The following is a 14,095-nucleotide window of genomic DNA, read 5'->3' as shown; positions in this document are numbered from 1 at the left end:
TGTGTTTAATTAAATTGGTTGCACAGTGTGTTTTTTAAATGTAGCCCAAGCATTTCTAAGATGTAATTGTCTTCGTAGTCAGGGAGAAGAGCTGAAGAATCATTTGTCCAAAGGATAAATGAAAAGGACTTGCTGATTGCTCAACAAGAAAACCTTATTTCGAGTCAGGAGCAGTCACTGACAGAGTTGAGAGCAGCAGAGGGGTCTTTTGCACAAACACTGAGGGAGAAAAATCAGTTAATTTCAGAGCAAACTGCAATAATCACAGAACATGAGCGGTCACTGACTCTGCTCAGAGATGAACTTGCTCATGTGGGAAGGACTACAGATGAGAATATTATACCGCAGTCAGATGAGAAAGATCTCATTATAGCAGAGAAGGAGACAGTCATTTTAGAACGTGACTGTTCTGTTACGCAGCTCGAAGATGAGCTGGAGACCTCAGAGAAACATCTGCGCAAGCTCCAACAGCGAATGGCTGTAAAGGAATCTGAGCTGGAAAAATGTCTGGATGAGTTGGAAAGCACAAGGTCTGACTTGGAGAGTTATAAAAATGAAGTAGAGAGTTGTAAATTACAACTGGAGACGGAGCAAAAGGAGTTGGAAATTTGTAAGAGTGAACTTGTGACCTCCAGACAGAAAGAGCGAATGTCATCTAATGAAATCATGCAGCTCATGGGCACAGTCGAAGATCTGCAGAAGCGTTGTCACCGGGGCAGCATGTCTGAGAGTGACACCGTTCAAAAAATGCAGGGAGAGACCGAGAGGAAGCTGGAGCTTCTCAGGGCGGAGCTGGACGAGATGTACGGCCAGCAAATTGTCCAGATGAAGCAGGAGCTTAATTTGCAGCATGCAGCGAGAGTGCAGCAAATGACTGAGCAACATCACGCAGAGCTCGAGCTTCTAAAAGCTCAACAACTGTCCCAAACTCCCACTGGCAGTGCTGCTGAGGTGGGTGCACTTAACACTAAGATTAGGGAGCTCCAAGAAACTTTAGAGCAGTTTCAATCTATGCACGAAAAAGCCAGACATGAGCTTAGCGAAGTAGCCAGAGAGAAGGTCAGCCTGCAGGCCAGGGTGGATGGTCTTCTTCAAGAGCTGCATTTAGCTAACGACAAAGTGGAGCAGGTATCCCACAGTCTTCTCTCTCAGGAAAGCCAAAAAGTTGAGCTGCAGCAGCTCCAAGAGACCATTGACAATCTGAGGAGTGAGCTGTCTGCTGCTCAGGAAGCCGCACAAGAAGCTGAAACTAAACATGAATCTGAAATAACCAATTACAAGATTAAGCTGGAGATGATGGAGAGGGAAAAGGATGCTGTGCTGGACCGCATGGCAGAGTCACAGGAAGCAGAGCTGGAACGACTGAGGACCCAGCTTCTGTTTAGTCATGAAGAAGAGCTCACCAATCTGAGGGAAGACTTGCAAAGAGAGAACTTCTTAAACACAGAAAACCTTCTCAATGAAGCTGCTATCAAACACGAGAAAGCGCTGGATGAGCTGCGTGCTGGTTATGAAGAAGAAGTGTGTTTGTTACAAAGGGAGAAAGCAGAATTTGCCACAGAACGGGATGAACTTTTGCACCAGATTCTTGGACTCAAAGAAGACCTGAAGATGGCTTTGCACAGCTCTAAAACAGACAAGCTCGTCCAGCAGCTCCAAGAGCTCCAGGTCGAGCTTGAGGAACTCAGAAAGGGTGGAGAAGAACGAGCAAGAATGGAGACTGAAATGCATACAATACTAAAAAAGACGGACGTACTTGAAAACCAAGCAAAAGAGCGAGAGCAGCACTGGGAGAACAAGCTTAAAGAGCATGAACAGGAAAAGGAGACGCTGATCCAATCAAATAACACTTTGAAAGAAGAGATTAGCTCAAAAATCACGAAAATTGAGACACTCACGGCAGAGAACAATCAAATCCAGCAACAAGTAGCTGAGCTTAGGGAAGAAGTAGAAAAGCAGAGAACTACTTTCTCTTTTGCTGAAAAGAATTTCGAGGTCAATTATCAGGAGCTGAAGGAAGAGTACAAGTGTCTCATTGAGGCAAAGACGCAGCTGGAAGAGAGGACACGGAAGGAGACGCTTGAATTTGAGGCAAAAATTGCCAGCCTTCAGTCACAGATTCGAGAGCTGGAGGAGACCAGCAACATGGAGGACACAACTGATAAAGCTGTGATTGAAAAACACTCTACTGAACTAATGGAGAAGCTTAATGTTACTTTGAATGAGAAGGAAAGCCTGACTGGAAGGCTTTCTGAAGTTACAGAGCAATTAATGTTTACAGAGAGCAAAGTGGGACAACTGGAAGAAGAGCTGATGAAAGTGAGACGAGAAAACTCGGCGGTCATTGCCCGAAATGAAATCCTAGAGAAGGAACTGGAAAAGGAGCAGGAGATTACGACAGAGCAGATAAGAGGGCAGGATGCCCAGAGAAAAGCTAAGCTCCAGGAAGATGAGGCAGCTCTTGAGCCAGTTTGTTCTTCGGTGGATCATCACATTCAGATTCAGTCTCTGCAGGAAGAGATCAAGGCTCTTCAGTCCCTCTTACAGGCAGCTGAACACGAGAGAGACGCCATTCGGCTGACTCTGGAGCTCAACAGGCTCTCACAGACTCCGTCCCCGGCAGCGGTGCAGTCCTCGGGGGAGGGACCTGTTGAAGGACGAGCCTCCCCGCAGAAATCCTCAGGCTCAGGGTCAAGCAGGCGCAAGAGGCGGCAGAGGTCGAAGCAGGAGCGCAAAGTGGGCTCAGCTCTTTCAGAAAGCAGAGAAGAAAGACAAGGGGAGGAGAAAGAGGAGGCAGCGACTGAAGAAGAGAGAGCTAAAAGTGCTGCAGAGGATGAGATGCAGCCTCAGATGGAGAGACAGGTTGCGTCTCGTTCAGGAGAGGGGGCCGGTAAGGAGGACTCCACTGACGGATACCAGGGAGACGGAGGCAGAGGCTACATCAGCAGAGAGGTAGGCACTCACATGTATCTGCTGCAGCACGCTGCTACCGTTTTCCTTTGCCTTTTTTACAGTATATGTCTAAATGATGAAAGAGCTTGTGAAAAGAGTTAAAACTGCATCACAATTAATGCTGGGGTACTTGGTGTTAACACTGTTGTTATTATTATTATTATTATTATTAGCTTTGTAAAAAAAAATGTGCTGATTGTGTATTCGTAGCCAGATCTTGCTGAAATATTGAAGAGAATGTGACTGAGGCGTTTCAGCGCTGACATATTTTTCTCTGTAGTGAGACACAGTTATGATTGCAGATTGCCTTCAGGCTTGCTCTGAAAGGTAGCACTGAGCAACATAGTCAGGCTGCTGTGCTGAAAGATACAGTTTCAAGTTTAACCATTCAGCGAGGTAATTGTGGGAAATATGCACGCTCAATGCAGCCTGCATGTTGCATTGAAGTGTCCATTGATATTCTGCTCATTTCTACTTTTTAAAGAGGCGCTATTCAATATTTATAATCAGCTCCTCCTCAAACTCCGCGTAATAATGCTGCTTTTTAAAATGGCTGGAAATGGGGAAGAAAAGCAGTCAGCGAGTCTTCTGATAGCTTTGAATCATTGCAGTTGTGCAGAAATGTGTACATTCTAGTTTCTTTCCATCTTGCAGGGAGTGAAGGGTTTGAGGTGAGAAGCCATTTTAACCCAGTCACTTCTGTGTCTGTGTCACAAATGCACAAAGAGTACAAAAAGATCGTGTACGGTGTCTGTCTGCCATTTTCACATCTGTGCCTCGTCATTAGTTTCTCTCACCTCCTGGGTTGGAAAAGCCAAACATGCAAAACCCCCAAAATACAAAAAAAGCAAGGGTTAAAAATGTAACGCAGCACTTTAAAGTTTTACTTTAGTAGATATGTAGTTGATTTGCAGTGTAAGAGCCACATTTCTATTTAAAGGACTTTACTGATGTTCTGTGCAGAGTTAATACTGGGTTAAACAGGAGATTATAAAATCCCTGCATCCTTTGTAAAGTGTAGTGGATACTTTTAGGAAAGAGTTACTAGATGTACTCCATGCTCCCACTCAGGAAGTGATCCATAGCAGTGCATCTTACATTTCTGTTCATCGCTGTCTTATTTGTGAGCGCTTGTGGGAAAATATCAGCTTTAAAAACTACAATACATTTACTTTGCTTGCTTCTTTAGGTGAGCGGACATGGGCCGACCGGAGGCTCGGAGCACGCTGTCGAGGGAGAGCCGACCGAACATGTAAATGTCACTTAAGCTCACATCTTGCCTTTTGGTTTTCAGTTGCTTTGATGCATCAAACAGCGCGATGTAAAGGTCAAAATATTTTTTAAAAAACAACCCGCTCATACAGCTGCAGTACAGTGCAACCTGTGCTTTTATCCTACACCCGTCTGATGAATAAATTCCTCCTGTTCACGAGTAGGTACAGGCAACGAGATTTGATCATTTCCACACTCGACGTGCCTCAAATTATCAAGTGGATGTGCTTGTTGTGTAGGCAGAAAATTTTCACCAGGCAAAATGAAAAATAAACTCTGCATCAGCAGTCGTATCAGACGGCCTCACGAAAAATTGAAAATAAAAATTGTCATCAGAGGAAAAGCATGCTGTAAGGAATACAGTAAGGGGGGGAAAGTCTGTTTCTCAAAGTAAAATGGTCCTTGATGTCAGGGAGCAGCTGGGGATAATCCTTGACAGTACCCGAGGCGGTTGCTGAAGAGAGAAGCTAACAAAGTGTGCAGGTTTCTGTGCAAAAAAATATGCTCCTAAAATCTCTGTAAACATGTAAAAACCTCAGTTTAACATTAGGAACTAGACTGTAGACTACTTCTTAATAAAACCACTCCATTCCCACTTTAGCAAGTCTCTTAAAAACAAATATGGGAATTGTTTTATATATTTGAGCTTTTCCTTTTTCAGTATTTGGAGTAAAAATATGTCATTTTGTAGCAGCGTCACATAATAGCACAGCTGCCATCTGCTTGTTAGGCACTGACCATCTCTCATCTGCATGTTTTTAAGCAGCAGCATCTGCATAGCTACAGGTTTGAAAAGAGTCTGCTCTGCATCCGTCAGGTGTAGTGCGAACGGGGAGATGGCGTCATTAAAGTACACCCTGTTCAGAATGTAGAGTGCACTTTAAAACGTTTGACATCAAAGGTAACAGAATCGCAGGTTCACAAGTGTGTAACCATAATGAGTTTGTGCTAATGCACGATGCATAATTAGAGAGAGAAGCCTCACCGTGGGCCTTTTGTTCCTCGTTAAAGAAGTGATAATAGCAGACCTCACATCCTAAACACAGATGGCTCGTATCACGGCTCCGCCAAACAAATATGATTGCTGGCGTTATGTTATTTAATAATTTATGTCTTCTGGTTATTACATTAATGTAGTATTCTGCATAATTTAATTTGTGGTCAATTATAACTGATATGTGATTATATTTAATTCTTTTTTTCCTTTGTATATAAATATCATAATTCTGTACTTGTGTGTGTATATATATTTAATAGCATACATATACTGAATATCTGTATGAAAAGACACATCCCATTATGGGTTATTTGATGTTGATGAGATGATCTCTTCTTCCTGCTTTAAGGGTGAGTGCAGGTTGCAAATGGAGGCCCAGCGCATTAGCCTGTCTCAGATCCACGCTGCCCAGTTTGAGCTGCTGCAGGAGGAGACCGATGCCCGCACACGCTCTCTGGAGCTGCAGCTGCAGGGCTTGAAAGATCGCGGTGCGCAGGGTGAGCAGATAGAGAGCTTTGTGTGCATCTGTGTTTGTGGCAAAGCAGAGCAGCAATCTGATGGGCTCATGTGTCCTCCACGATTTTGTTTTTAATACTGCCTGCTTATAGTTACACATCAAAACCTTTATGATTTTATATTACCTACATAATTTTTGTGCTTTTTTTTCTTAGATGAACAAAAAAGCTTCAAATACCAGGATGTGATGCAAGCCGTGTCTGAAGAATGCACTGCGATTATTCTGGTAATTACTAAGGAATAATATTTGAATTTGGTGAATCCTTGCCCTTTTTTTAAAAAAGAAAGTGTGGTGCTTCATTATTATCTCATTCAGCCTCATCTTTGTTTCTTTTTAGTCTTTTCGAAAAATCTTTGGTGAAAAGTTTTTGGTGAGCGTCGATGCAGAGAGCAAGCCGCTCACTTCAGAGGAACAACCAGTAACTAGTGACTCCACCTCCATGATCCTGGAGGCCAGAGGTACGCTTTTAACGAGTACATTAAACAAATATTGCATGTAATAAAACACATGAGTCTCCTGAATGCGGCACCACGGGGTCACCGTTAATTACTGTGTGGCTACTAAATGCTTTTACCTCACCCGCTGCAGGTGCACACTCGGATACAAAAACAAAATGTAACCCTTCTTTTTATTTTTCTTTCTTTTTATTTTTAGAGCTTTACAGAGAGCTTCAGCAGGTCAGAGAGAGGATTGAGCAGGAACATCGTCGACTCTCACAGCTCCAGGCTCTGCTGAGAGACGATGGGAACAAGGTAGAAACTTACTCACCCGCAGCCACAAGCTGTGCTTCAGTTCTACACTACAAGCTAATTCCAGCCAAGCTTTGAGCTTTTGTTTTATCACAATCAAATATTTCATTATCAAATATTTGAATATGTTCACAGCAGAAATAATGAGAATTGTTTATGTAGTTTCATTGGCTGTGAAATTTCTTAATTAGCAGGTTGGACTGCATGCATCAGTGCATGAATTGTGCTGTATCATTTTATGTTAGTATAAAACTGAAAAGTAAAAGGTTTTGCTATGGAAATTATTCTATATGGGAAATAATATTTTATAGCTCTGAAGTGTTTGTTTTGAGGACCAGTAAAAATTAAAGTATGCATGGAAGAGCCCCACTAAATCTGTTGTTTTCCAGATGAATGAACTGCAGACAGCGTTCAGTGAGCTGAAGAGCAACAGTGAGAAGGAGATCTCTGATCTCCGAGAACAGGTCGCCTCTTTAAGCCCCTCAGCAAGCAAAGGTAAATCTGGAGTTCATTTTTCTGATAAAAAATTAAACGCTATTATATGTCAAAGCTCATGTAAGTGTGTAATAATAATAATAATACATCTTAAAGATCCCAGGTTTAGGATCACTATTATTCGTTCTCTTGTAAGCTGTCTGCAGCTGCAGGCTTTAAAGTGTTGCAGAGTTGTGCTGTTGAAGTGTGTGATGATTTTTGTGCCCAGAAGGTCCCTCATACTTTGAGCTGGTGTCCTGGTTACATGGTGCATTTTAATTTTTGCATAAACTGCTTTGTATTCGGACTGTTTCTCAAATGTGTATAAAAGAATGCAAATGCAATGCAGTAAACAGCAAAACAACGTTTTGACTCTTCTGTCCAGAAATATTTAGTTTATCTTTTACCTGTAAATGTTATTGTGACCAAGTTATTTCTCTGCTCATTCATTTCTTGCTAGATATATGCATGTAGGCTTTTGGCACTGCAGCAGGCTGCATTCCCAGAACAAACATAAAAGTATCTTCTAATCAATTTAAATCTCTGATGCTTTCTAGTTTCACATTTCACCTCTGTATCGATTAGATCTGGAGGAGCTGCCCGGTGCATCTACTTCCCTGACCATGGAGTTGCAGAGGCTGAAGGCCGAGGCCAAGGAGAAGCAGCTGAAGCTGGAGGAGAGTCACAGGCAAGAGATGGAGCGTCTCAGAGCTCACTACCAGCAGCAGGCCACAGAGACGGAGGAGCGATACGCAACGGAGCTCTTCATGCTGCAGCAGCGACTGCAGGAGGTCACCACCCAATACAGGTGATGCGCCAGTTAAGTGAGACCCTATTTAAATGTTTATACGCATTTTAAGACAAATTAGTTTGTGAAGAAAACTTGCACAGATAAAAACAAGGCATAAGATATTTTTCACTGGGGGGAAAAAAAACCTGTAAAACATTTAAAACCCCGAAGTTAATTTTTATAGATGACTTTACACTCCATTGTTGTTTCATGTGAGACTTTTTAGTTTTTAAACAGCACTGCAGCTGCGCTGATAACATCTCGTGTTTACGTTGAAACACACGGACTCATTTTAATGCTCAGTTGGCCGAGTTTGTGTATGTCAAGTCTGAACAGACAAAGTGACATGAGTGACTGTACTAAAGATAACTTCAAACACAAGCTGGTGTGCACATCCTGTGCAGCACGTGGAAGCTACCTGACCCACTTCAGTTGACAACAAAGCCTTAACTAATGAAATATTCACTAGGCCGCCCACAAACATGTGAAAGTACCTTGTCAGCCTTTACAAGTGGTTTTCAGAGAGAAGGGAGGCAATAAAAAAAGAAATCCACACGCTAAGTGCCATTTTCTTTAATTAAATAAACTTGTGGCCAAATTGTAAGCAGTTGCATCTCAAACATAATCTCTGAACTCTATATATCCTGTGTCTTCCATCAATCCGTTTTCACGCATCCAGCTTTTGGTTTCCGGGGCAGTAAAGTTAGCCTTTATGTGCTAGCTCATGCTTCCTACATACTTTGAGTTAGAGATATGATAAACTAAATACATATTTATATATTTTTAATGCATGAAATCAGTCTCTTTCTTTTTCTTTTATAACTAAGACGCTGCTGCCCTCCACTGTTTGAGATTGTAAATATAAGCTTGTTTTCCTCTCCTGACTTAAGTCTAATAAAAGATTTCCAGAGATGTGGAATTCAGTCACAATTTTATATCCAAGTAAATTATTCTTACGTATATATCTTTACTTAAATTACTCCGTTACTCCATAGGGGCAGGGTTACACTCAGTAATTTTATTTTTTTTGTTTCTAAACATTATTTTAAAATAAATAGTAAATTTACATCAGCAGCGTTTGACTTAATGAACTTCTTGTAAACCTTTTTTTAAAAAGCAAAAATGATGAGTTGCAGCATATTTAATTTTGTTTATTTTATCTGTTAGCCTCATTATTCATTATTGAAAAGATCATTTACATACATTTTTGGACAAAGATACAACGTTTGTGTGAAATGATAGATAAAGCATGCAGGCTCAATGATAATGTAATAAAACTTGAGTTGACGGTTCTCCTTTGTTACTATTTTTTTTATCTGAACAGTGCAATGAATACCCCCCTTTTTTTGTCTCAGAGGTGCTCATCTTTACCCACTCAACTGTCATTCTTAAACTTTTAAACTTGTTTTACGTCACAGTCGATGCTGACTTTGCATTTTGTCTTTCTGCTTCTCCAGTGTTCCAGAGTCCGGCTCTGAGAGGATGGAGGAGCACAGAGAGGAACTAAAGGTTTGGTTTCCCCACTTCACCCTCTTCCTAAGTCTTCCACGTCACACGCAGCATATCGTAATACAAGCTGAAATATGAACTTGCATTAAGATGCTATGACAGTAAGGGTGGATAGGAGGGAACAGTTGAAGCCTTCAGGGTAAAACGTGCCCTAAATCCCCCGCCTCAGTTCCACAACGAGCATCGAGAGTTAGTCCTATATCTAACGATTAAAAGGGGCTGGATGTTGCATAACGCCGTTTTAACCAAGCGGGCGTATTCTAGTTTCGGTGGCTGCATGAAAGGAGGATTCTGTCTTGCGTGAATGAACTGCGGTCCATTTAAGCCATTTCAACTTCTCTCTTTCCTCAGTTTGTCATTCTTACTCCCTCTGACCTCAAAACTGCATGGCTCATGTTTTCAGGCTCTCACATCCTCACACAGAGATAAGAGAGGAAGATTGACAGAAGTGGGGATAAACTGAGGAAAAAATCAGGCACTTTCCGACGTTGTATGTTTTTGATTTGAAGCGTCTAGCTTGCAGCAAGACGGCAAGGAAGGCGAATGACTGTGAAATAGACAAGGAATGTCTCATCACAAGACAGAGTGGTAGTGTGTTAGTGGAAAGTGTTTCTGTATTGTAACGCAAGACATCGCTTTATCTCTTTATCATGTCTGGGAGGCAGGGAGAACAAAATGCTGTATTTAGCAGTGGATGAAGGATGGGGGGAGCTTACCTAGAGGAGTTGGTTTTTTCAGGAACTGTCTTAAGGAACTTTCATTACTTAAATCTTCACAGCTTGCTTCGTTCTAACACACTGCTGCTGTTGTACACTTTCTGACTTCTTTCACTCTTTTCAGGAGCTGAGTGGGGAGGATTTGTCAGAGGAAGATGTGGAGCTGTCCCGATCTGTCAGGTCTGCAGGCCTGACAGCACAACTGCAGGCACTGAGGAAAGCGCTCTATCACAAGTACCTCCAAGAAGTCGCCGCTCTCAAAGAACAGCACAGCAATGAGCTGAGGCAACTGAGAGAAGAAAGGGAACAGGAGGGGAGACCGGGAGACAGAGCAGAGAGAGAGCAGGATCTCAACGGGATCAGCGGTGCTGGAAGCTCCACCGAGAGCCTCGGGGTAGCCGCGCAGGTCCCTGTGGAAGAGAAGCAACACCGGGAGAGAGTGGAGGAGGAAGTCGCCAGAGTATGTGGACATGTATTATGAGTTTTTGTGCAAATATCAGGTCGAGAAAGCCCCTGAGATCAACTGGTGTGATCTTGTTTTCAGAGGCTTGATCCTCAGGTCGTGGACGTTTATAGTGTAGTTTGTGGACCCCAAAAATGAAACTTTTAGATCTCCATTGTGTCTCACATTAAACAAAATCATGAAGAAAATGTCTTTGTACCCATGGGTTTTTTGTTTTTGTTTTTTAGGCTATAGTTCAGATGTCTGTGGAGTTTGCACAGCAGACTGAGCTGGCTCGAATCAACAAGCGTGCCCGTGAGACAAGCTCCTCCATGCAGACCCAGTCGGACGAGGAGGCGCTGTTGGACGGGGAGAAAGAGGAGCCGACTCCCAGAGATTCCCTCACTGCAGGCAGCAGGCTGGAAGAAGTTGAGAGGGAGAGACTGGAGAGGGAGCTCGTAGAGAGGGACACTGAGATTAGGAAGTTAAAGGAGGAGCTGCAGAAATCTGCAAAATCAGGACCTGAGCAGGTCAGTGTCATCTACTCAGCCGTCATATGCAATGTGTGCATCTGCTCTCCACTTTCAACCAACATCACACATACATTTATTCCCTCTGACCGACTTATTTGCTGCTGTCATTAATTTTAAGATGTACCATGTCACAGTTCAGGTGTTGCATCTCTTGGGTTGAATCTACGTTATATATCGTTTATTTTTTTTTAAGTAGTAAGAGTAGTATTGCTTTTTGGCTACTCTTACCTGAGAACTATGAGCTTGAATTTTGTTCCTGAATCTGGGATTTTTTTTATATGCAGAACTTTAATCAATAATGTGGAGGAAGCAGTTTGGTTCTGTATTACAATATAGTTTCACATTTTGCATACACACACCTACTTCATTAAAAAAAATAGTTTTTAAGTATTTTAGTCAAATGATGCTGTAATTTATGAAATTTGTAAAGTTTCATCAACTATCTACCCTGCGTGCCCTGATTTCCATGTGCTGATTGAATATAATGTTATTTTTCAAAGCACTCCTCCTGCCTTCACCAGCCATTTACTGCATGATTAAGCTTTAACTGTGTGATAGCAGAGGCTGTCATTTTGAGTTTTCCTTGTGGTACGAGTTACTCCAGCCCACTCTCTAATATAGTATAGTAAAAAAAAAAAACTACTTAAAAATACTTAAAAAAAACGTTCATGCACAACAGTAAGTGGTTTAAAATAACTGTAATGATGAGAAAAATGCATCTGGACCTTAAATTATTCATATGTGTTATGGTATTTACTTTGGGTCTTTGCAGAGACATTTTCAAAGTTAAATTAAGATGTGGAAATGATCCACATCTTAATGATCCACAGAAATAAATAGCAAAAACTTTTCTTTCTTTCTTTTTTTTTTTGATAGAGGCAAATCTTTTCAGCCTAAAAACATACAGTCGGTCTATTTACAAACTGTGATGCTGAAGCTTTCCGTTTAATCTCAAAAGTACAATTTTCAGAATCAGAATACTTTACTCACTAAATCACTAAAGAAATTATGTGGTTACAGTTGCTCCAAGACAATTAGAACAGTAACTAAATAAACTAAATTAAATAATACAATATATCACAAAGTTCACAAAATATAGGCAATGGCTCTAATATATAAATATTCATATTATAGCAGAGAATATCTCTATCTATATATATATATATATATATATATATATATATATATATATATATATATATATATATATATATATATATATATTAAAAAATCCATTTAAATTTGTTTTTGTAATACTCAGAAATAGATGACTAGGGTAGTTTGCATATTCTACAACAAACCACAGACACTCACAGTCTGACCTTGGTTTCTATATATATATATATAGATATATCTATATATATCTATATATATAGATATATATATATATATATATATATATATATATATATATATATATATATATATATATATATATATATATATATATATATATATATATATATATATCTATATATCTATATATATATATATCTATAGATATATCTATATATATATCTATCTTCTAGATTAATGCATATTTATCAGTTGTTTATAATATCAATGAATTCTGTGCAAAAGAGATCCCTGGTTCAGCCAGAGTCTGACTGAAATTGGAAAAATATCAACCTCCACACAACTAGAAAAGATCAGTTACTATCTAGTGTTTTTTGCTTTTAGAGACTAATTACAAGCTGACTACTCAGACGTTGAGTGTGCAATACTCGTGGCCTTTGGTTGACCACTTCTGATTGCATGGCAATTACAATGAAAAGTTGAGCCGTTTTGCCTCCAAACGGTCGGTCTGGCTCAGGCTGACTGCAATCACTCTCAGACAGTGTGAACGTTTGCAAATAATTTCTGGGTAATTTAGAAAAGTAGACAAGTCGGCCACACTCAGCTGGTTACCCTAGTTATGTTCTGGTTGTAGTCCTATTTAAAAGCAGCCTTGCCAACTGCCTGTTTTTCTGGGGGAAGGAGGGGGTTTGAAATTAAACCATCTGAGTCTCTGTTTCATATCTAGAAGGTTCTGACTGGACTGGATGCTATTAGCTAATGTGAATTTCTATAGATGGCAACAGATTTTCAAATTCATAACACAAGGTAGCAATAGCTCTGGTTGTGCTGTTGTCTCCACGCAGCGTTTTCCCTGGAGTGACCGAGACATTGTACAATTACTTTTTAAACCAGCTTTGTTAATTGTGGTTCCATTTAGGAAAAGAATTTAAAAAATCCATTTAAATTTGTTTTTGTAATACTCAGAAATAGATGACTAGGGTAGTTTGCATATTCTACAACAAACCACAGACACTCACAGTCTGACCTTGGTTTCAGTGTCAGTGCCTTAAATGCATTTTCCTGTTTTCAGGTGTCACAGTGTGCAGTGCTGTGTTCTTACTAAAGAATATTAGGAAACAGTAGCATGCAAAACATGTGCTGAAATAGTTTAAATAACTTCCGCTCGTATTGCAAACTACATTAACACCTGGCATGTAATCAGTCCAGTAGAATGTCTGGATCCACATTAGTTAGCAGTTTTGTCTCCAACTATTTATTTATTTTGGTTTGTCACTTATGATTTGAGCCAAACTAGTAAACTGATCCCATAAACTGTTTGTTTGGGGGGAACGATGGGATAAACTTCGCATTACTGCGGCTCTTCCAGGAGGTGGAGCTATCGCCTCTGCCAGTCTTTGTGCCTCAGGTGCACCTGTTGCCATAGCAGCACAAAGATAGTAGTGTTTCTCTCAGCTCCAAGGGAGTTAAAGTGTGTCTTTGTGTGCGCTTGTAAAAAGGCCAGTGTGTCTATGTGCGCCTTGCTGGGCCTGATTTGAATTCACTTTTACTAATGGTCGCGCACGCTCAGCACGCTCTCCGCTGCTGTCGAGAGTTTTCAGGAGTGTTTACGCGGCCGAAACTTTGCAATGACGGGGCTGCTGTCTGTGTTTTCTCTGCTGCCCGTCCAACCCTTAAAGAAGGAAGATGGCGGTGATGGAGAAGCAGAGGACGATGATGATCCAGGCGGGTCGGGAACAGCGAAGGCTGATGAACGCAAACGGTCTTCACAGGACGACGAAGATTCTTCTGATAAAGAGGCTGAGAGGTACCTCTGCATTCATGCTTTCTCAGTATCAACACATCACT

At 41.0% G+C, this 14,095-nt stretch overlaps 1 protein-coding gene across 7 annotated transcripts in view; it reads left to right on the top strand.

Annotated features, from left to right (window-relative positions):
* Positions 1-14,095, top strand: part of akap9 (A kinase (PRKA) anchor protein 9) — a 67,047-nt gene that overhangs the window by 19,061 nt on the left and 33,891 nt on the right. For all 7 annotated transcript variants that reach the window (XM_080296123.1, XM_026157289.2, XM_026157290.2 and 4 more), the window contains 12 exons: positions 79-2,952; positions 4,142-4,204; positions 5,571-5,718; positions 5,893-5,963; positions 6,076-6,196; positions 6,393-6,490; positions 6,877-6,982; positions 7,547-7,769; positions 9,209-9,260; positions 10,101-10,436; positions 10,667-10,948; positions 13,927-14,054. In XM_080296123.1, coding sequence (XP_080152249.1) covers positions 79-2,952; positions 4,142-4,204; positions 5,571-5,718; positions 5,893-5,963; positions 6,076-6,196; positions 6,393-6,490; positions 6,877-6,982; positions 7,547-7,769; positions 9,209-9,260; positions 10,101-10,436; positions 10,667-10,948; positions 13,927-14,054 — 4,502 coding nt within the window. The remainder of the gene's footprint in view (positions 1-78; positions 2,953-4,141; positions 4,205-5,570; positions 5,719-5,892; positions 5,964-6,075; positions 6,197-6,392; positions 6,491-6,876; positions 6,983-7,546; positions 7,770-9,208; positions 9,261-10,100; positions 10,437-10,666; positions 10,949-13,926; positions 14,055-14,095) is intronic.

The sequence above is a fragment of the Astatotilapia calliptera genome, chromosome 22 (assembly GCF_964374335.1).
Source record: "Astatotilapia calliptera chromosome 22, fAstCal68.1, whole genome shotgun sequence".
Taxonomy (NCBI): domain Eukaryota; kingdom Metazoa; phylum Chordata; class Actinopteri; order Cichliformes; family Cichlidae; genus Astatotilapia; species Astatotilapia calliptera.
Note: the sequence above shows the minus strand (reverse complement) of the source record. Positions and strands in the feature narration are given on the sequence as shown.